Raw genomic sequence first — 24,628 nt, 5'->3', positions numbered from 1 at the left:
TTTATGACACTTCCTCGATCAACCAAAGTACTCGTAAGGATGTCATTTGTTGGCAGACGGTTGGGGAATGATGTCAAATTAAAGCACTTTCCGGATGTTGAGGGATTGAAGCAAAGAGAGTTCTCCCAAGCTCTCCGGTAGAGCTTCAAGATTGGAACAATTATTTATTTCCACCGGATGGAGATATTGATGTTCTCCCAACCTCTTTGGTAGAACTTGGAGATTAGAACATCCACATATCGCCAAAACACAAAGTCCCACAGGGTTTCCCAATTGTTCGCGGTAATTCTATTAGATTATCACAATCTGTTATCTTTAGTGTGTCCAACCTTTCCAAAGCTTGCATCCTTCCAGGCAAACAAGTCAAGCTTATAACAACTTGAAATTTCCAAATATCGAGCCAATAGAAATTGCTCAGGCTTTCGGTAGATCCATCAAATGTGAACACCTCTCAATCTTCAGCTTTTGCAGACACCACAACATTTGCATTTCTCTTGGAAAAGAGACCAAAAAGTCACATCCATTAATCTCCAGTTCCTTAAGGAACCCAAATCTGTCAATTTCCTCGGAAGACGCCTCGATTTGTACAATTAAAAATACTGAGCGTTTGTAGACCATTACAGCATAGTTTTTCTTTTGATAAAACCATGAGCTTAGGGCAATTTTTAATTGATAAATGTCTAAGATGTACCAAATATGGAATGCCCTCTGGCAATTCCTTTAAATTTGGACAATTTTCTATCTGCAAGTGCTTAAGGCACTTAAGTTTTGTTGTTCCCTTGGGAAAAACCATTGAATTTTTGCAATTTTCTATATGAAGTGTGTTCGAGACTCCGGGAGGCGACATCTCCTCCTCTCTTAGGTTCGTAAGATGATCACAGCTTTTGATGTGCAGCTTCTCAAGCCTATTGAGTTTGGGTATGTTGTGCCCAAGTTCTTCTCTTGAAGAACTGACTTGTTCTTTCTGATTTACAAAACCTACTTCCTTTGTTCCCAATAGATATTTCAGCTTATCACATCTGTCAAATTCCAAAAGCTCCAACTGCAAGAGACCCACGATTCTTGCATACTCCAGATTTTCACAATATGAGATCATCAGTTTCTGAAGAGAACGCAAGCCTTTCAGATCTAGAGATTTTACATGGTGACATGCATAGATACAGAGTTCCTGTAAATTTATAAGATGCGAATTTCCATCATCCAACCAAGTAGGGAGCCTGGATCCGCCAAAACGCAGTATTGTTAGAAGCAATAGATTTTGAGGAGGTTGGAGCTGCTCAAATATGAAGACTTTCTTCTCCCTATCCTGATCATTGGTACAAACATGCCAATCAGATTCCCATTCTAACATCAACTCCTCAAGTCTTGTTTTCTCCTTCAAATTTGCTTCTCTAGCATCGGTTTCATTTTTCACATTGTCAAGACCAATTAAACTCAATCTTCCTCGGAGATGTTTTAGAAACTTCAGCTCTTCAATAACAGGTTCATCAGAAATAGTAGTGTTGCCAACATGGAAGAAATTGAAGGTTTGAAGGTCACTCTGCTTCCTTAAAAAACCTCTTGGTATGTTTCTCAAACTCCTTTCATTTTCTAGATGCCTCAGGTTGATCAGTTTTGTCATTCCTCTAGGCAATCTTTGAAGATTTACACAATGCGACAGCTTCAAAGTCTGCAAATGGTAGAGCTTTGAAATGGAAGCAGGTAATGCTTTAAAAGTACCGTAGGAAAGATCAAGATACCTCAAGTGCATTAAGTCTCCAATTGAGGATGGCAACTCGTCTTTGCTGAAATGTGTAAGTTCGAGTACACGCAGGCTCTTAAACTTCAGAAAAGGAGCATCAAGAGGAATGTTAACATGAAGATATGCTCGATTTGACAAGATGGAATCATTTCCCAAGAGAGTTCGTGCAAAATCACGAAATAACCCATGCATCCTGTATTCTAATGGCTTGTCTTCTTTAGGATCAAAATTGTCGGTGAGAAGTAAGGACCTGTTTACCAAAGATTCAAAATAGGAATCACCTATATCTTCCATCACTAATCTTTTGACATGATGATCTCCTGCACCGCTGCTGCTAGTGGATGACGATGCTGGTGGTGGTGGTGGTGGTGGTGCTCTTGCTTCTTCTTCTTCTTACAAAGGAATCAATTTGGGAGTATTCCAAACATGCACCTAATGACATCCTCCATAACCTAGGTCCTCAAAGCAGGGTCTATGCTTTCAAAGGACGCCCCAGGTATCCCATCAAACTTGAATTCTCTCTCTCTCTCTCTCTCTCTCTCTCTCTCTCTCTCTCTCTCTCTCTCTCTCTACCCCTAAACTCCCCACTAGAGCCTAAAATCAAAATACCTAGGGTTCTCAACCTTTTGTACAGCCACTCTAGGGCTAAGGGTAGTCACAGTAGGAGAATAATCCTCTCCAAGCTCCACAAATCCCTCTAAGGTCTCCACTTTGGTCTTATGCCAACTATCAAGTCACCAAAAAATACAGATATAATAAACTCAATTTAAACCAAAAAGTACAATAAGCAAATGCTCATACAAGTATCAAGAATGTTGTCAAAAACACCCAAGTAATTCAAAATATAATGTAAGACATAACAGGCTATGTTCTTGGCAAAAACAACAAGCAATAACACTCTCTAGCTCCCTAATACTGGTTGAACCATTGTCTACCAAAGCCTAAACCAAATTTACAAACCCAACAGCATATAATTAACAGTTCAATTAAATCAAAGATGAATCAAATTCAAAAGAGAAATAGAAACTTTTAAAGAATTAATTAAATGCAAGCAAATCAGTCTCACCGAACTAGATTGTAAACACTGTGTAAATTAGCAACAATAGAAGCTCAAACACATATTAAATCATACAATCAATCAATGATTAGATCAAATTTATCATAAACTATTAACTGAAAGTAAGGAATTCAATATGTCAAAACCAGATTGCAATTCAGGAATAAATCTGAACAACTAGGCTAAATCAGACACAAGAACCTATTCGAATTTGCCACATCCGCCCAGCAGATATCAGATTCACCCAAATACCCAAGGAAGTGATCTATAGTCACAAGATTAGGTTCACATGCAATCACCAAACCAATTCACAAAATAACATAATCATGAGCAAAAGTAATAAAATCCAATAATTAATTAATATTGAGTGACAAGAATATTTGTAGGAATCTCAAAATGGATCTCAGCATGCGGAATGTAGTCAAAACTGGTAGAATGCCTATCCCGAAATGGAAAGTAAATTGGAAAAGAAGGAGGAGTTTAATACTTCCAAGGTTTACATTTCTTATCTAAATGTTTATAAGTTTCCATCATAGGATCTATTTCCAATTTATAAGGCCAACGGCAAACTAAACGGGTCCTATTACTATTGATCGGAGCCATAAGAGTACCCTAGACTGGCACATGGATCATACTGTAAGCCATAGTCAGCTCCCATCGATGCCTAAACTGAATCCTCAAGGGGAAATAACTCTAAACTTGGGGTCTCTTCGATACCTACGCAATAGACATCCTAAATGTGCAACCTAAATTACATCCCCATACTAGGGTTCCAAGGGCAACAGTCAAGCCACAACCCCATGTCAAGTTCATGCATAACCTTACTAATTCCAAACTCAACCATAATACTTCATGATTCAGTAAAACATGAATAAAGCATGATTCTAAGTAAATTTTGGATTCTAACATGAATCATATAACAACAGCATATAAGTCATCATACATGTTATTAAAACAAGCTTCAATCTTAATTATACATGGTTGAATTTCCTCACCGAACAAGTAGATTTGTAACCTTTCAAAGTGAACCAAAATACGGCCTAACATGTCTCAAATTATCCTAATTAATTATTGGTTCACATTAGAATTAACCTAGAAAGTAAGGCATTGAAATATAGAAATGAATCCCAAAACAATAGGGGTAGGGTAGCTTGGGGTGACCCCTGCCAATCGACCCTCGGGGGTAGGGTCACTTGGGTTGAACCCATTCAGGCGACCTTTTTGGATGCGCAAAAGCAACCCGACACGGTTTTGACAACATCGTTTTTGGGTTTCAAACCACTTCTAGAACAATTGGGGTTTTCCAAAAACAAGGTCTAGCTACATAAGCATATCTAAACTCAAATTCAAACAATAAACAAACAAGGCATGATCTAGCTATTTCCAAAATCTATTTGTGAAGAAAATCAACATTATAGAGTGATTGGAGAATCACTCGTATTGCATGATCAAATAGGGATTGGGTTCCCTAATTTAATTGATCTTCCCACAAGGGTTTTCCTCTACAAAAGATCAAAAGAGATGAATTAGAAGAAAGGAGGAATTAACTCTAACCTTTGATTTCGCAATTAGAACTCAAATCAATATTCAGATAATCTCCGTAACTTTCTCCTCTCCAAAATGACTTCTCTGACGTAGACTAACGTTCTCTGACAGCTCGGTGTAAAATAATATGTTTTAGGGCAAAAATCCCATTAAATAGGTCAGGAATGCAATTTCCAAAAATACCATTTTCACTTGCGCGCACCTAGGTAGGGTCGCTAGGGTGGGTTGCCCACGGCTGCCCAACCGAATTGGCCTTACCCTTGGAAATTGTTCCAAGATTGTTATTCTTGGGTAAGTTGCTCCCAAGCATTGCTTCACTACTTAACACACACTACAAGAGTGTCTTACCTAATCTCGGGGACCTTCCAATTGCGTCAACTTTGAATTCTCAATCCGCTTTCCCAATCCGTCAATGCTTGAGTCAGATTTAGCAAAACCCCAAATTCATCATCACCACCATCCAACTCCATTAGTTCGAGTTCCGATCCAGTGGTCTGTACATGGATGGTCCACAACTATCTTCTAGTAGCATTTTGGGTTCTTGAACCTACAATACGAGATTTTGGGTTAGGATCATAGGGGATTCCACGTTCCTTCCCCCTTAAAAGAAATTTTGTCCTCAAAATTTGAAGTGTACCTGGGTTTCCAAAGATATAGGGATCCTTCACTCTCATCTCATCTCCTTCTCCCAAGAAGCTTCCTTGGGGGTATGATTCTTCCGTCAGATCTTCACCAAGGGTATAGTCCGATTCTGTAGTTACTTATCCTTGAGATCTAAAATCTCTATTGTTTCTTCTTCATAGGTGAAGTCCACACCTAAACCTCCGGGTTCTTGTTACAGAAGGCGCTCCAAATTCTTCACACATTGTTGCAACATTGAGATACATGCAACGCATCATGAAAACCAGCCAATGATGATGGTAAGGTAACTTGGTATGCAACTGGCCTGACATTTTCAATGATCTTATAAGGTCCAATGTATCTAGGGTTGAGTTTTCCTTTGAATATCATCACCCCTTTCATAGGTGATACCTACAAAAAACCTTTCTCTCCAACTTGGAATTCAATATCAATCCTTCTTCTATCTGCGTAAGACTTCTACCTTGACTATGTTGTCTTAATCCTTTCTCTGATCAAATCGACCATCGTACTTGGGCGTCAATCATTTTTTGACCTAAAATTCTTTGTTCGCTAATTTCATTCTCGTACGATGAAGTTCCTACAAGTCTATCCGTACAACGCCTTGAAGGGAACCATGCCAATAGTAGATAGGTAACTATGCCAATAGTAAAAAGGGAACCATGCCAATAGTAGATAGGGGACCATGCCAATAGTAGAAAGGGAACCATCCCAATTTCCACCCATATCCACCATACAAGCTCTGGGCATATCTTCTAAGATTTGAATCGTTCACTTAGACTATCCATCACTTTGTAGATGATGTGTTGTACTCATGTTAAACTGAGTTTCCAATGCTTTTTGTAGACCACTGTAAAATCGCAAGGTGAATCTTGGAACTCTGTCTGATACTATACTTACTAGTTCACCATGCTATTGAACCACATTATCCACATAAGCCTTGGCTTACTTATCCATAGTGTACATGTTCTTTATGGGAATAAAGTGTGCTGACTTGGTTAGTCTATCAATAATCACCCACATTGTGTCATTCCCTTTACTACTACGAGGTAAACCAATGACAAAATCCATAGGATTGCAAGCTATGATTCTATCTCTCAAGGTTGGACAAGCTGACATAGCTACAAGTATTGTGTCAGAACCTTCTGGCACAATCCCAAGTTCTAACTTTATCACAGCATTTAGAAGTGGCTTAGTAAGAGAAGTCTGATCTATCTCTTCATGGTTACTCTTTCTACTAAGTGCATCAGCAACCACATTAGCCTTCCCAATATGATATTGAATATCACAATCATAATCCTTTACCAATTCTAACCACCTATGTTGCCTAATATTTAACTCCTTTAGGGTGAAGAAGTACTTTAGACTCTTATGATCCGTGTAAGTGGCAATTCGTTCTCCATATAGACATTGACACCAAATCTTCAAAGCAATACCACAGTTACCAACTCTAGATCAAGAGTTGGATAGTGATGCTCATAATCCTTCAATTATCTCGAGGTGTCTGCCACTACCTTTTCGTGTTGCATTCACATCCAAGGCAATCTTTGAAACAACAATATATACCGTCAAGCCTCCAAAGATTTTTGGTACTATCAACATTGGAGCATTTGTCAGTCTTTCTTCAACTATTGGAAGTTCTTCTGACAAGCATCACTCCAAATGAACTTCTCTCCTTTTCTAGTAAGTTGGGTCATAGGAGCAGGTATTCTAGAGAAATTCTCGATGAATATTATGTAGTGTCTTTCCATTCCCAAGAAACTTTTGATCTCGGTCACAATCTTAGAACTATCCCATTCTGTGACTGCCTTGACCTTATCAGGATCTGCTTGGATTCCTTTCGTTAAAACAACATGGCTGAGGAACACTACCTTCGGTAGCCAAAACTCACACTTACTGAATTTGGCATATAACTTCTTCTGTCTTAGCCTTTGGCAAGCAAAGCTGCCATGACTTTATTGTAACATCTTCATTTCACTTTGCACTTCCTTAGATTTCACCATCCCGAAATACCATCATCAAAACAACCATTCAATTCTCATTAGAATCTCCAATTTAAATCTCATGCGTGGATACAACATCCCAAACATCACTAATATGCATCAAATAGGGTAGTCATATGTAGCAAATAACCAAAAATCCCCCAAAAATCAGTTCTTGTCCAACCAGGGGGTAGGGTCACCCATGGAAACCTTGCTCAGGCCACCCTTGCCCTAGCGGCAAAAATTGGGTCTTTAAAAGACCTCTGACACTACCTCTAATCACTTCCATTTCTCTCGAGCACTCTTTTGGCTCTAGAGAAAAAGTTTCACTTGATTTCAAAGGTGGTTTTGGGGCTTCCTTACACTTTAACAACATCATCTACAAGATTCTCACCAACAAATCAAAGGTAAGTAACTATTTCATCTCAGATCACTTCAAATTCATGGTGGTTTTGTTTCAAAACTTGAGAATGGTTAGAACTTTTGTTTGAAACATGTTTGGAACTGTTCATCCTTGCTTCCAAACCATTCTCCACCATCCACATTGTCTTCTAAACTTCTTTCCTACATCTCTTAGCAAATCTTCACTTTTCCTTAACAATTTGATTAGTTTCTTGGTGGGTTTTGTTCTCTAACTGAAAATTCAATGGGTTTTTTTTTTTTTTTCGTTTGAAACCCCTTTCTATGCAAACAACTTGCTTCAAAACATAATCCCCAACTCTTTTTGAACCAAAACTTGCAATTTTTCACAAAATCACAAATTTTCATCTCTGATCACTTTGTTCTTCTTGCTGAATTTTCTTTGTTAATTGATCTATTCTCCATCTTTTCTTACCGGAGTTACTCCTATGACATACTAAGGAGGATGCCATGGACCCATGCATGGTCGAAGTTATGCTCTAGGTCCTGGATAGAGTGTGCAGCGTCCAGATCTCTTCGATTCTGAGCACACGGTGTTCTTATACCATACATACTTTGAAGGATACCCCCATTGAGTGTGGGAGGCTAGTGATCACTCAAAATTTAGTGGTGTTCTGAGTAGAGGAAGGGTTCCAGGCTCTGGGTTGGGAGGGTATGTTGTACCTAGATGAGCTAGTTTATCTAGAGTAGTTAGATATTTCTTCTATGCAGGCCTTCATGACTTATGCTCTTTACATAGGGTATTGCATTCACTTGACCTACATTATCTAGAGAACTTGATCTTTCGTATTGAGAAGCTAGGCTCTGGAACTTAGCCTTCGAATGATTGCTCACTTGAATCTTTTGGCACTTTGACGTCAGCTTAACGGATACTAAGGTGCTTACTAGTGGGTTGGGTGACGTCATCGGGAGGCCACTGATCTCCATGATGAGTCTCTAGGGAGAGAAGGGGTCACCAAAGTTGATAGAGGAGGACCAAGAGGAGGAGGATGACAAGCACAACAAGGATCAGGCCAATGAGTAGGTTGAGGTCTAGGAGGACGAGCAGGAGGAGGTCCGGGGTGATGACCAGAAGGAGGTTCCGCCTAGCTAGATGGAGGTAGGGGGTCCATCACATTAGCCTTTTTTCAGACCAGCCTATAGATTCTACTCAGTGGTCTAGGTTTTTCTCCACTCTAGGTAGGACTGAGTTTTAGCAGCCTGAGATGGGGGCCTGCTTGACTCAGACGGATGCTTGCCTGACTCAAATAGAGGATGAGGTTTGCCTTACAAGCACCCAGACTGATCATATGAGTACATGGTTCCAGGGACATCCACCACAATAGGCAATTAGCTGTAGGATTTTTGGTCTATGGTGACTTCAGATGTAGCTAGTTTTAGTTTAACGTAGCCCAATTATTTCCCTTTTTTACATTATTTATTTATTTATTATTTATATAGCATGTGACCATGCCAACTATGTAAATATTCGCTTGTTAATCAATGAAGTTCAACTTATGCTTGTTTTAGTTTAATTTTTACATATTATGCATTTCCTTCCTTTGTATGAATCATGCTTATTTATTGCACCATGGTAATTGTATATTATTCATACTTGGATCTTTTATGCTTCTTTTCAATTTGACCTCTAGTTTTCAACTATACCTATTATTCACCCTAGTATTGTTGGGTCACTTCTGGATCAATGTCCCTAAGATGCTCAGTTATCATGTTTTGAAGTTAAGATTGTTTGTAAACCTTGGCCCCAATACCACTCTCTCACATCCACCCAACAAGTATCAGATCCACCCAAATACCCAATGGAGTGGTCCACAATCACAAGATCAAGTTCACACACAATCATCAAACCAATCCTGCAATAACATAATCATGAGAAAAAGTAATAAAATCCAATAATTAATTAATACTGAGTAACAACAATATTTGAAGGAATCTCAAAATGGATCCCAAATATGCGGAAGTGTCCTCCCAAGTCTAGGATTGTCGTGTCCTATGGTACCAACCAACTCAGACTACGCACTCGTAATCTTATTGGTCATCGACATATAATGGGTTGGGGGGGGGGGTGAAGCTCTCGTTTCCCCTCATGCATCAAGCCATCTTGGGCACCCATGAGCTTAACCCTACTATATGCAACCCTACCAATGAATGCCCCCATAGTAATGTTGTGTCCCATCATGCATCTTGCCATCTTTGGCTCCCACAACCAACTACAGCTGCCATGGGTCACTTGGCTTCAATTCTAATGCCGATAGGGTCATAACATGCTAGAGGATATTCCTAACCTTATGCAAATAGACATCCTAAGTGTGCAACCTAATTTACATACCCACACTAAGGTTCCAGGGGCAATGGTCATGCCACAATCCCAGGTCAAGTGCATGCATAACTTGACTAACTCCAAAGTCAACCATAACACTTCATGATTTAGGAAAACATGAATAGAGCCTGATGCTAAGTTAATTTCAAAGTCTAATACAAGCAAAGAATCATATAACAGCAGCACATAAGGTGTCATACATGTTCAATATTTAAACATGCAAGCTTCAATCTTAAACATACATGGTTGAATTTCCATACTTGAGAAATAGATTTGTAATCTTTCAAAGTGAACCAAAAGACAACCTAACACGTCCGAAATTATCCTAAATAATTACTAGCTCATGTTAGAATTAACCTAAAAAGTCAAGCATTGAAATATAGAAACAAATCCCAAAATAGCGGGGTAGGGTAGCCCTAAACAATAGTTGCAATCTCTGGACCTAGTAAACAAGGAGGAAAGAAGGAATTTTGGATCCATGAACTGTCAAGGTCATGGCAAAGAGCCTTGAAGGCTGCAAAATCGTGGTTGTTCCAGTTAAGAACCCAATTCACAAGATACATAACATCCTTGTCTTGACTCCTCTTTCCGATGGTGAAAATGGAATTGCAGACTGAAGTGAAATGGAGGAAGATGAGTGATGTTTATAAGAGACCACTTGCAGAGTATCTGACACCATAAGGGATCCGAACACTAGAAGCAGGAATGGTAGAGCTCCCTGTGTCACAATGGGTCTTTGGAGAGGGTTCGGTAGCGTTTGAAGCAAAGTTGAAAATATGAGTATTTATAGGCACAAAGGGCATTATTGGATTTGAATTGACGATCGAGATCATTAGAAATTGATGGATTCACCATTGAGTGTTCCATGAACTTTCCATGAATGGAATTGTTAAGAAAAATTTTGGCTAAAAAATACCGGAGCTCGAGATTTTTGTTCACCACGGCCCAATCACAAAAATCAGTGAGATGTTACTCCGAGCTTGTAGTGAGATGATCACTCAACAAACTGCCAGTGCCTTGTCAGGAAGGAGATTTCTTGTCCCGTGAATTCTCTTCCCAAGTGCAAACCAATTTGAGCCCCCCCCCCCAAGTGTGGTGTAAGCTCCCTGATATCTTATCTCTAATCCATCCCATAGTACCAACCTCTGGAAGGTGAGATTGTTGCCGGAAGGGGCCATTGTTGTACTGATTCCGAACCTAGTCCCTCGACTTGATTTCAGACCACTTAGGTCAGCCGACCAAATCTTGTCATCAAAGACTGCTATTCATATCCTTGATGATGATTCAAACCAAATAATGATCAGAAACAACTTTTCATGCACCCTGGCAACCATCTCTCCTTGAAGAATCCACCCCACGGTCCCAGCTTGCGAAAGGTGACACCATGGCGTGTGCAGCTCGTGTTGTGTGCATTTTGCACCAACTTGGCTCAGGTGGATTTGGTTTGACCACATGCTGGACCACTTCTAGTCGACGCCAATATAGAGTTGCCCCTTGTCGAAAAGGCTATTGAACCCTGGCTGCATGCCTAGAAAATCCATGAAGAGATGGAGCTGTTATCTTGTCCAACAATAAGCGTACTCCCCCCATCAAATTCAGCTTTTAATGCTCTGTAGGTATACGTTTAATGCACTATGCAAAGACACCAAGGATGTCATCTTGGGGGCTGCTTCCGGCCTACTTGTTCGGAGTTCGGAAGAAGACTTGTCACGTCAAGAATCAGCTTTCCCATGTTAGGTACAGGAGTCATCAAAGCGAAGAGGGGCACCACTAGTGTGTCAACCTCAATTAAATGTCAAGATTAGTCCTCACTCATCCGACGGTCCACAACAGTCAGACAACGCTATAAATCCCCCCCCCCACCCCACCCCCAAAAAAAAAAAAAAAAAAAAAACTGCCAAGGGGCCTAGTAATGCTTATTAACTCCCAAAAAACTCACCCAACAACTCTATTTGCTCGGGTATTAACTCCTTATAGTGAGGATTTGAGTTTTCCCAATTTGACTTGACTTTCGGAGGCGGCTACCCATCCACAAAGGCAGCTTGCACTCACTTGCTTTCTTTGTACAGAGAACCGAGTGAGCCCTCAACAATGCTCGCTATTCTAGTTTCAACCAAAGACTTCAGATTTTGGAACAACACAAGGGATCCTAAGAATTCTGCTTATCCACCTTCTAATTCTTGCTACTACATTGGGGCTAAGTGTCAATGTCGACTTGGAGAAATTCGCATGTTGGCCAGTAGTGCTACAGAAACAGTTAAGGCATCCCTTCAAGTTTAGAAGGAGCACTTGCAGGCTTAGTAAATAAAAGCTTTCGAGTTATTGTGTGAGAAAAATAAAATTAGAAAGCAAAGAATTTGCAGTTTAAACTTCTTAAATGATTTCTATTGGTTTCCATTTACCTTTTTTCTCTAATAATTTTGGGTCACTTGAGAGCAAACCTATTTTTGAGTCCTAATTAAGAAGTCTTAATGTACATGGTCTATGCCAAAATCACGGTTTGAGACAATAAGACTCAGAGAGCACATATCAAATTCCAGAATTAACCAGTTTTTGTTAATCGTGTAAACCATTTCGCTTCTCAAGATGAAAACTTTTTGGATAATTAATAAAATATTAAACAACTCAAAAGGGAGGAGGGGGGGGGGGGGACTGCAGCTAAGAGAGGCGCACCTTCAAAATGGGGATGTATTCATTAGTTACCAATAAGTAATAGAAACTGATTTAAAACTCTTTAACTTTTTTTATGTCTTAAACAAACAAATGTGGTAGATTAATTTCTCTTCCATCACAACCGAACAATGCAAATATGGGAAATGCTTTCCCTTTCCCTGCAGCCAACTGGAATCTCAATATCAACCAAAAAAAAAAAATGGAATCTCAATAGTGGGAATTGAAAACACACAACAAAGAAGTCTTCAGTAATGTAATGAGAACTGAAGAGAGGATACACCATCAGTATAGCTTAGACAATTAATTGCTCAGATGAAGAGAAAAAAAAAAAAGAAAAAAGAAAAAAGAGAACATTGAACAAAGTTTTGCAAAATAAGCAAGAATGCATGTCCAACAGAACACTTTCAGAACCAGAACTAACTCAGAAAACCAATAGCAGTAGCAGGGGTGAAGGTAAATCCTGCTGCAACAGTTGCAGGTTGTGAAGCATCCAAGGGGACCAGAACCTTCAGGATTGGAATTGTAAGTCATTGATCAGAGTCTCTCCTTTCTAGACTGAGCACGACATCAATGGTTTCTCTATCTCTGCAAATTTGGAAAAAGTAACTTCTCAACAATAGGAAAATCTCAAATGCTCTCTCAATTTGCTTGAGAGTTGAGACTAATCTGAAAAATAAAATAAAAAGTTTCTACAAATATTTCAAGGTCTCAAGAGTTAACAAGTAAAGTAAACTCAAGCAGTTCCCCAGTAAACTCAAATTAGTAAAAGCAGTTTATGAGTATCTGCAAAGTTTCTACAAATATTTTTCTTTACTAGACACTTCCAAAAACAATACAAGTGTAAAGACATTTAATTGACATACATTATATTAGTCCGAGCTAGAATAAAAAAGCACAACAAACATAAAATTGAGTCACTTGTGCAGAGAGTAAATTTCCAATTAGCTAAAACACAAGCACACATAAAAGAAATGTATGAGCATGAACTCATAAGATCAACAAAATATAATCACAGTAAAAACAAAAAAAGAAAAAAATATAGTTGATCAACAAGTGAAATTCAATGACCTTACATAAGCAAAACTAGAAAACAGAAAGTTAGAGAGGCGAGAAGAACAAGGTATGTCAAGGAGAAAAAAAAGAGAAAAAAGAAGAAAGGAATCCAGTTTAGGTCATGTAGAGGGATGATGTATCCAACCTGAACCATTACATATATAGAGTAGTGCAGCTCAGATTGAGCATAAGACCATTCCAGTACAACTCAACATGTACATCCACTTTATTTTCTGAATTTCCTTTGTGTTTCAGAAATTAAATTACCCTGTCCTTTTTTTGACATTTCAACCAGTTTTGAAGTCTCTGTTGTTCTATTACAGAAAGCTCGTTTTGCTTCAAACTTTACTGCTGGTGGATAATGGTCGGGCTTGCCAAGGAATAGAAACTCAGATTCAGGATTCTCATAGACAATGAAGGTTTATCCTGTTTAGACCTTTCCATGGCTCTGTGTTTCACTGCCCAGGTCTTGAATGAAATTCCCTTTATCTTTCAAAAGAAACTCGAAGTCTGAACTTATTTTAAGAAAAATTGACGGCAAATAGGAAACAACAAGATACAAAAATTTATAGGTTCGAAAGGAATGCATCAATAATAATAAAATAAGAAAAACGATTTATGTCTTTATGGCAATTAATGACAAGAAATTTACCAAGACACACACTCAAGACATCAGTCAATGACAGCCTCTCCAATGAACAATGACTGTGTAACCATAACAAGCACCATTCTTTAATCCTTATCAACGAAAAATATAGATCTATATAAATTTATAGAAGGAAAACAGGGGAAAGAAGTAATAACTTGCTAAAAAAACACACTAGATTTTCAAGCAATGGTTAGAAATAAAAATTCAGAAGTAAGAAACAAGTAGAAGGTAATGAACCTGTGGGAGGAGTAATGACAATGTAATCAGGATCAGATTCATCATCTACGGTCTCCAGGTAAGGACAGTCTCTTATTCTCAGCTTACGCAACTTTCTCCATATTAGCTGTTGTATCTTTGACTCTGAGTACTTCAATTTGGGGCAGCTCCAAATAACCAACTCTTTAAGTGATGGGAGGTTCTCCAATCCTTCTGGAAGGCTTTCTAATTTGGAACAATTTGAAATGGTCAACTCTTGTAATGATTTTAGATTTTCAATCCCCTGTTGTGACAAAGGTTGGATGAGATTATGACATCCCCAGATGGCCAACTTCTCAAGTGCTAAGAGAGATCTCAGCCCATCAGGAAAATCTTGTAGTTTATGACACTCGATCAACCAAAGTACCCGTAAGGATGTCATTTGTTGCAGACGGTTGGGGAACGATCTCAAATTAAAGCATTTCTGGATGTTGAGAGATTGAAGCAAAGAGAGTTCTCCCAAGCTCTCTGGTAGAGCTTCAAGATTGGAACAATTAGTTATTTCCAACAGATGGAGATATTGATGTTCTCCCAACCTCTTTGGTAGAACTTGCAGATTAGAACATCCACATATCGCCAAAACACGAAGTTTACTGGGGTTTCCCAATTGTTCTGGTAATTTTGTTAGATTATCACATCCTGTTATCTTTAGTGTGTCCAACAATGTCAAGTCTTGCATCCTTCTAGGCAAACAAGTCAAGCTATAACAACTTGAAATTTCCAAATATCGAAGCCAATGGATATCGCACATGCTTTCAGGTAGATCCATCAAATGTGAACACCTCTCAATCTTCAGCTTTTGCAGTGACATCATCTGTTGCATTTCTCTTGGAAAAGAGACCAAAAAGTCACATCCATTAATCTCCAATTCCTCAAGGTTCTCAAATCCTTCAATTCCCTCGGGAAGATGCCTCAGATTTGTACAATTAGAAATACTGAGCCTTCGTAGATGTGTACAGCGTAGGATTTCTTTTGATAAAACCATGAGCTTAGGGCAATTTTTAATTGAGAAATGTTCAAGATGTTCCAAATATGGAATGCCCTCTGGCAATTCCTTTAAATTTGGACAATTTTCTATCTGCAAGTGCTTAAGGCACTTAAGTTTTTTTGTCCCCTTGGGAAAAACCATTGAATTTTTACAATTTTCTATATGAAGTGTGTTCAGAGACCCCAGGAGCGACATCTCCTCCTCTCTTAGGTTCGTAAGATGATCACAACTTTTGATGTGCAACTTCTCAAGAATATTGAATATGGGTATGTTGCGCACAAGTTCTTCTCTTGAAAAACCTAATTCCTTTGTTCCCAATAGAGATTTCAGCTTATCACATCTGTTAAATTCCAAAAGCTTCAGCTGCAAGAGACCCACGATTCTTGCATACTCTAGATTTTCACAATATGAGATAATCAGTTTTTGAAGAGAATGCAAGCCTGTCAGATCTAGAGATTTCACATGGTGACATGCATGGAAACAGAGTTCTTGTAAATTCTTGAGATGCGAACTTCCATCATCCAACCATGTAGGGAGCTTGGTACCACGGAAACGTAGTATCGTTAGAACCAATAGTTTTTGAGGGAGGTTGGAGCTCCTCAAATATGAAGTCTTGCTTCTCCCTGTCCTGATCATTGGTACAAACATGCCAATCAGACTCCCATTCTAACATCAACTCCTCAAGTCTTGTTTTCTCCTTCAAATTTGCTGCTCTAGCATCTTTTTCATTTTTCACATTGTCAAGACCAATTAAACACAATCTTCCTCGAAGATGTTTTAGAAACTGCAGCTCTTCAATACCAGCTTCATCAGTAACAGTAGTGTTGCCAACATGAAAGAAATTGAAGGTTTGAAGGTCACTCTGCTTCCTTATAAAACCTCTTGGTATGTTTCTCAAACTCCTTTCATTTTCTAGATGCCTCAGGTTGATCAGTTTTGTCATTCCTCTAGGCAATCTTTGAAGATTTATACAATGCAACAGCTTCAAAGTCTGCAAATGGTAGAGCTTGGAAATGGAAGCAGGTAATGCTTTAAAAGTACCATAGGAAAGATCAAGATACCTCAAGTGCATTAAGTCTCCAATTGAGGATGGCAACTCGTCTTTGCTGAAATGTGTAAGTTCGAGTACACGCAGGCTCTTAAACTTCAGAAAAGGAGCATCAAGAGGAATGTTAACAGCAGAAGGAGAATGAAGATATGCTCGATTTGACAAGATGGAATCATTTCCCAAGAGAGTTCGTGCAAAATCACGAAATAACCCATGCATCCTGTATTCTAATGGCTCGTCTTCTTTAGGATCAAAATTGTCGATGAGAAGTAAGGACCTGTTTACCAAAGATTCAAGATAGGAATCACCTATATCTTCCATCAATAATTTTTGGACATGATGATCTCCTGCACCGCTGCTGCTAGTGGATGATGATGCTGCTGCTCTTGCTTCTTCTTCTTCTTCTTCCAAGAAACCATGAGCCATCCATTGTTGAATCAAGCTTTTCTTCTCAATAGTAAAATTCTCAGGAAATACCGAACAATATGCAAAGCATCGTTTCTGCAATACTGATGGTATGCTATCGTAACAGATCTTCAGAATTGGAATTTGAAAAACAGTAGCTGCAGATTTATCAGCAAGAGTTTGTAAGGCAGCTGCCCACCACTCTACATTTGGTTTGAAGCGGAAGGCACGACCTACAGCTTTCAATACTAATGGCAAACCATGGCATTGCTTAACAATTGTCGACGATTCCAATGTTTTTCTGACTGGATGATCTTCGCTTCTCTCTGCAGATTCAAATGCTTCTCTCTCGAACAATTTCCAACTGGCATCTGCTGATAGTTCACTTAAATTATATGATGGATCAAGTGTTGTTGTACGCACCATCGATGCAACTTCAGCACTTGGTGTTGTGACGACCATTGTGCTCCCATTTAAACCAATTGTTAACATTCGTACCAAATTATCCCATTTTTCTTTGTCTTGGTCCAAAACATCATCCAACACAAGTAGAAACCTTTTTCCACTCAGATTCTCTTCCAAACTACTACTAATACTTCCAGTAGTATGGTTACAGGCTTTGACTATTTCTGCTGCAACCTTTCTTACATTCAACCCCTTCTGTGACACGGTAACCCAAATTGCCAGCTCATACCATGATTCATACTTTAAATAGAATCTCCTCGCTTGTGCGGTCTTTCCAACACCTGCCATCCCCACAATAGGAATTATTACAAGCCTTTCGTCAACATCTCTTTCAAACTGCATACTCTTAATGTAGTTTACAACCCAATCATTTTCAATCACATCAGCCCCAATATAATGTTTCAACATGGCCTTGTCAATATCTTTTTCTTTTTGACGGGTAGCGGTAGCACCATGACCAATTTCTCCTTTCAGATTATTCAACACATGCTGAAGATCCTTGATTTTACTAGACATCAATTTGCGACGGTACAACAAAAGTGGGTACCCACGTACTAACGACAAGGAAGAAATCATTCTTACCTTCCTGCTGCTCGCTTCCCTCGTGATCTCCTCCTCTATGTGATGAAAGGTTCGCATGATTTCAAATGACAACTCGTCCAACTTGTCTTCTGCTTCATAAACTAACTCTCTAGCCTTCTCCAACTTTTCTCTCATTGCTGCTTCATCCTCATGACCATCCAAACCCAAAAGCCGGCTTTCTAAAACCATCACTGAAAATTTGGCGTCATTTACAGCACTCCGAAGCTTTTCGTACTCTTCCTTGACACCAAATTGTTGGAGAGTGGTAGAAATAATCACTTCTTTATCAGCGCCATTGTCTCTCATAGCCATTTTTCCTGTGTAAACAAGTAGTATGTGAGAAATCGGTAGTAGAAACTTGAAAGCAAGGGAAAATGCATAAACTAGCTGTAGAAGATCGATAGAGGGTCATAGAGATCGAGTCCCTTACCAGCTGCAAAATTTCTCATAGCCATGTCAATTTCTTGTGACCAATTGCAGGAATCCAAAAGAAGAAGAGAAGCAAGTCCGTCCAAAGTTAGGTAATAGGAGCCCAACATGTCCTACTGAAGGGAAAATATAAAAGAAAAAGAAAAAGAATAAAGGAAAAAGAAAAAGAAAAAAAGACAAAGTGGAGCATTCTTTTTCTTTTACTTTTTAATTATTGGTGCAGCCAGTAGGGTATTTGGGTATTTGGCTCCTCTCCAGAAATCTCTAATGAGTGCCAATTAATGAGTTATAATTAGCCACTCATACAGTTATACTATTCTAATTCAAAGTCACTCATTGGATTTACCTTAGAATTTGGATTAGAATATTACGAGTGCCTGAATCCTATCATTAACTTGCACTCATTCGGAGAGTCCCTCCAAGGACCGTCATCGTTAAACAAGACGGTGATGTCTCTTTTATTTTATTTTATTTTTTATTTTTATTATTCATAAAAATTGTAATTAGCTTCATTCGATTCTCTTTGTTGCTTCTTCCTTGTTGCCCTCCTTGCAAGTTCAACCTGATTCTTTGCTTGCATGCTAAACCCGATTCTTTGCTTTCATCTTTTCCATCAGTTTTATTAAATAGATTGTGGAGTAGCCATCCTCCTCCTTGTACGTACCTTTTGGGAAACTTGGCCATCCTGTGTGCCACCCTACATATACAAACATATAAAGGGTACTACAATATAAGTAGTCAAATTTCTTAACTAAATGAATTGAATGTAGCCAAATAAGAGGGCATTCTACTTTCAAAAATTTTCAAGTCCCTGCCTCACAAAAGTATGCACTTGGTTGTATGTCTTCTTGTATGTCTTTTGTATAGATGTTGATGTGGTCAAGATGTTAGAGCTATATCTACAGCGGATTTAGTTTCTACTAATTTGATTGTACTCGACGGGAAAAAAATGTGGAGCACTTTTAGTTTTAGTTTATAATTTTTGGTGCAGCTAGTGTACTTGGCTTCTCTAGCTCTTTGGAGGAAATCACCCAACAAGTGTTAGTTAATGAGTTATAGGGTCTAGCCACTTGTAATATTATAATATAAATGCACTCATCATTGAATACCCCAACCTTGGATTAAAATATTACAAGTGGTTGAATCCTATCATTCATCGGACACTTATTTGGAGAGCCCCTCCAAGGACCGTCGTTGTTCATATTTGTTAAACAAGACTTCGAGGTTTGTTTATTATTATTTTTTAGTATTCACATACAAATAGTAATTAGCTTCATTCAACTCTCTTTCTTGCCTCTTCGTTGTTGCCCTTCTTGCATGCTGAACCTAATTCTTTGCTTGCATGTTTAATCTGATTCTTTGCTTTCATCATTTTCATTAAATTTTTGGCATGTGGAAATTCAGTAGTCAAAACATGAAAGCAAGAAAAAATGCATAAACTAACTGTGGAAGATGGATCGGGGGGGACGACACACTCCCATTGTTGCTAATTTTATGACTCTGATCCACTAGTTGTGGATAATGGGTCACATCTCTCCATTTGCTTATTTGATTTTAAGGAAAATCTTCTTTTCACACACAACTTAAAACATAAATGTCTTTTGGGTCTTTTGATGAAAAATGTAATAATTATTTACACGAATTCAATTCTCAATCTTATTTCTCATTAAATATAAGATATTGAACACATTGGAAATTTAAGTAAACCTATTCTAACTTATTTTTCTCTATTTTGATATTTTTACATTTATTAGCATACCACGCCCAGTGCCAATTTTTGTTGATTCTTGGGGCTCTTTTTGACATATTAATGGCAGTTCCTACAATCTTTAATTACAACATCGTGATTGGGGACCCTGAAATTTCCCCTCTTTGTTCTTTTTTAATTTTTTTTTTTTCTCCCTCCCACTTTCACTCCAGCAGCATCATGGCCCTTAGTTTTTTGTCCACCAAGAACTTCAGCATATTCTCCTTTATTAAGATGCTCTTTTTGAGTACTCAAAACATTAGGCACATCCTTTCTTCATTAATCATTAGCAGTGAGGGTATATGTATCTAATCAAGAAAATGTTCGTGTAATGTGAATTACAAATATGATTGAAAATATCAAGCAAGTATTAATGCAAGTAGCTAGGTAATATATTGGTATTTTATATGATAATGTTGGGGATGGAATTATAGTAATAAAAAAAATAATGCTAATGTTAGCATATGATTCAAGATGGATAAAGTAATACACTCTTACCATGGTGCAAAGCTTTCATGGGACACCAAAGGCTGTAAAACCAGCAAGCTCCAGCTCTTCCAACAAGCTTTCCTCACTTGTCACATAATCCTACATAGGCAACAGAGCAATATAGCTCAAAATGTGCATAAAAACACAGAGACGCTTACAAACCACATTGTCACCAGTCTAAAATCAATGCCAGTTGGGAAAAAGATCAAATAACACCACAGACATCTAGAAACTAAATGAAAGCAAAAAAGAAATAAAGGATTCCTCTCGACATTGCTTGAATAACATTTGATTCTTTACATGGTATCAGGCAGCGTAGGGCTGATTCCTCTCGACCTTTCCTTCTGTTTTCCGTTGTTCTTTCCTTTCCTGGTTATTTCTTGCTTTTGGTCTATCATGGCGAATTCCTTCCCGCTTCAACTTTTCCATATCCTTGTAATCTCAATGTCATTAATTTCGTGCTCTCCATCTCTCCCCAGAAAATTATTTGATTTGGGAAACCCAAATTCTGTTTTCGATTGGAAATTGGATCTTGTTGGGTTTGTTAATGTTGAGACCCAGCTCCAGTTTAGTTGCTGAAGAATGCGGCCGAAGAGGATGTCACTAGTCCCCTATATTAGGCATGGCTACTAATGGATAGACACGTCAAGGCTTGGATAATCGGCACCGTCTCTGAGGGGTTTCTGGGCCTTGGGTGAAATCGTCTTCTTTGGATATATGGACAGTTACTCTCTAATTCTTTCTCACAAAATTCTGAAGCCCGTGAGTTTGAACTTCTATCGAGGTTGCACTTCTTTAAGAAATCGAAAAGCAACTCTTTGAGTGAGTTTCTTTCTGATTCAGTTCAATACGATTTGTGATCAGGTTAGCTTCAATCAATAAAAGTATTTCTGATCAAAGGAAGGCTTTCTTGCTTTTGACAAACTTTGGAGCAGCTTATGAGTCTTTTGCGACTGTGATGCTCAAGCCTCCAGTCCCATCATATGCAAATCTTATTCCCCTGTTACAAAGTCATTAGTTGAAAAACAGAGGTAATCTTTCTTGCTTCTCCAAATCCTACGATGTCCTTTGCTGCTCAGATTGTTAAAATAAATTTTACAGGAGCTCACGAGGTGTTGGAGGTCGTTTCTTTTCTTCCTAGTGCAGAGGATTTATGCCTACTAATATGTCTGGCAAAGAAAATCTAAGTTCCAGGGTCTGCTAATGCTAACATTCTAGCTTCTTCTTCATCTTCCAAACCTTCTGCATGTTCTAAATTTGGAAGAAATTAGGACATGAGGCTCTTAAATGTTGGGGCAGATTTGATCACTCCTATTAGGCTGATGCCATTCTGAAAGCTTTAGTTGTTGTGCATATCGATCCATCCTATGATTCTTCTTGGTTTCAGATTCAGGTGCTATAGACCATGTAACTTCTAATCTAGGTGATCTCTCTTCCCTCAAGAAATTTCAAGGGTCTAATTTATCACTGATGATTGGTAATGGACAGTTCCTGCCTATTTCATACAGTGGTTTAGGGTTGTGCTTCATAATGGTAATTCTTCTTTGCAATTAAAATATGTCTTAGTACTACCTGACGTTAAGAAGACTTTTCTCTCTATTTCCAAGCTGGCTAAGATCTTGGCTACATTGTTGAGTTTATAGAAAATTACACGGCATCTACTATTTTTGGGGTGAAACTAGTGACCACCCACTATTTTCTCCAAAATTACATGGCACCCACATGCATAATTACAATTTACCTAAATTTAAATTTTGTTGTTAAATAGAGTGTGAAATTATATAAATTCCCTTACCCCCATTTAAGTCATTTCAAATCTCTCTCTCTCTCTCTCTCTCTCTCTCTCTCTCTCTCTCTCTCTCTCTCTATATATATATATATATATATATATATATATATATATATATATATATATATATATATATATAAATTATTATATAAAAAACCGGATGATTTGCAAGCTTCCAAGTGTCCGGGATACTATACAAATTTGTCTACCAATATCATTTGGCTGTCCCGATGACTAGGAATCTCCATTACTCGGTGGAATGGGGGCTAGCTGGAACAGGAAATTGTGTTGGATCCGGAGTAAGACCGGTTCGGGTTTAGTGTCCTTCCCAAGAGTATGATGTGGAGGCAAGTACTGAGTCCTTCGATTATTGTTCTACATGAATTTAGTACGTCTTGGGTGATTATTTTGCTTAGGGACATACCTAATACCATGTAGAGTGAAAATGAAATCATTATGTGTGCGCAATCCACTTTACTAAGACCAACAATATCACACATGTCAACACTATGCATTAACACTCTAGCATTATCAACCTTAGTTAAGCAAGTAAACAAATGCATATATGGAAGGCACAACCAAAGAACAATAAACCAATAAGCATGTCAATCAGGCAATCACTATCATAAATGGTCAAGACTCAACACATATCTTAAATAAATAAAAATAAATAAATAAACAAAACATGTTAGCTTGACCATAAGCACTAGAAGGCATAACACTATATGATGTCCTTTCTTTATTTTTTTAATTATTAGCTCCCTTTAATAAGCATAACACACCTCTTTAAGAGTCCTCCATTTTACAAAGGAAACAATTTGGGAGTATTCCAAACATGCACCTAATGGCATCCTCCATAACCTAGGTCCTCAAAGTAGGGCCTATGCTTAGGGTCTATGCTTAAAAGGAAGCCCCTGGGTCATCAACGGCGCTCAAAAAGTCTCTCCCTTCCTCCTCCAAAAAATGGTAAACTTAGCAATCCCATCAAACATCTCTCTCTCTCTCTCTCTCTCTCTCTCTCTCTACCCCTAAACTCCCCACTAGAGCCTGAAATCAAAATACCTAGGGTTCTCAACCTTTTGTACAGCCACTCTAGGGCTAAGGGTAGTCACAATAGGAGAATAATCCTCTCCAAGCTCCACAAATCCCTCTGAGGTCTCCACTTTGGTCATATGCCAACTATCAAGTCACCAAAAAATATAGATATGATAAACTCAATTTAAACCAAAAAGTACAATAAGCAAATGCTCATACAAGTATCAAGAATGTTGTCAAAAACACCCAAGTAATTCAAAATATTATGTAAGACATAACAGGCTATGTTCTTGGCAAAAACAACAAGCAATAACACTCTCTAGCTCCCTAACACTGGTTGAACCAATGTCCACCAAAGCCTAAACCAAATTTAAAAACCCAACAGCATATAATTAACAATTCAATTAAATCAAAGATGAATCAAATTCAAAAGAGAAATAGAAACTTTTAGAGAATTAATTAAATGCAAGCAAATCAATCTCACCGAACTAGATTGTAAACAGTGTGTAAATTAGCAACAATAGAAGCTCAAACCCATATTAAATCATACAATTAATCAATGATTAGATCAAATTATCATAAATTATTAACTGAAAGTAATGAATTCAATATGTCAAAACCAGATTGCAATACGAGAAATAAATCCGAACAACTAGGCTAAATCATACACAAGAACCTATTCGAATTTGCCACATCCACCCAACTGGTCCCAGATTCACCCAAATACCCAAGGAAGTGATCTACAGTCACAAGATTAGGTTCACATGCAATCACCAAACCAATTCACACAATAACATAATCATGAGCAAAAGTAATAAAATCCAATAATTAATTAATACTGAGTGACAAGAATATTTGAAGGAATCTCAAAATGGATCTCAACATGCGGAATGTAGTCAAAACTGGTAGAATGCCTATCCTGAAATGGAAAGTAAATTGGAAAAGAAGGAGGAGTTCAATACTTCCAAGGTTTACATTTCTTATCTAAATGTTTATAAGTTTCCATCATAGGATCTATTTCCAATTCATAAGGCCAACGACAAACTAAACGGGTCCTATTACTATTGATCAGAGCCGTAAGAGTACTCTAGACTGGAACATGGATCATACTGTAAGCCATAGTCAGCTCCCAGTGATGCCTCAACTGAATCCTCAAGGGGAAATACCTCTAAACTTGGGATCTCTTCGATACCTATGCAATAGACATCCTAAATGTGCAACCGAAATTACATGCCCATACTAAGGTTCCAGGAGCAGCAGTCAAGCCACAACCCCATGTCAAGTTCATGCATAACCTTACTAATTCCAAACTCAACC

The 24,628-nt window shown here is 38.3% G+C and overlaps 1 protein-coding gene and 1 pseudogene across 1 annotated transcript; both read right to left on the bottom strand.

Annotated features, from left to right (window-relative positions):
* Position 1: 1 nt before the first annotated feature.
* LOC149016469 (uncharacterized) lies at positions 2-2,035 on the bottom strand (annotated as a pseudogene).
* Positions 2,036-12,565: 10,530 nt separating this feature from the next.
* LOC149016468 (uncharacterized) lies at positions 12,566-18,328 on the bottom strand. The gene is given in 4 exon segments (XM_089155795.1): positions 12,566-12,962; positions 14,317-15,907; positions 15,909-18,139; positions 18,253-18,328. Coding segments are annotated over 4 exon segments (3,882 nt in total). The 5' UTR covers positions 18,278-18,328; the 3' UTR covers positions 12,566-12,927.
* Between the last annotated feature and the right edge of the window lie 6,300 nt (positions 18,329-24,628).

This window comes from Hakea prostrata, chromosome 5 (genome assembly GCF_041222555.1).
Source record: "Hakea prostrata isolate BN-2017 chromosome 5, UWA_Hpros_2, whole genome shotgun sequence".
NCBI classification, from domain to species: Eukaryota; Viridiplantae; Streptophyta; class Magnoliopsida; order Proteales; family Proteaceae; genus Hakea; species Hakea prostrata.
The sequence above is the reverse complement of the archived record's forward strand: the minus strand, read 5'-3'. Positions and strand labels throughout refer to the sequence as shown.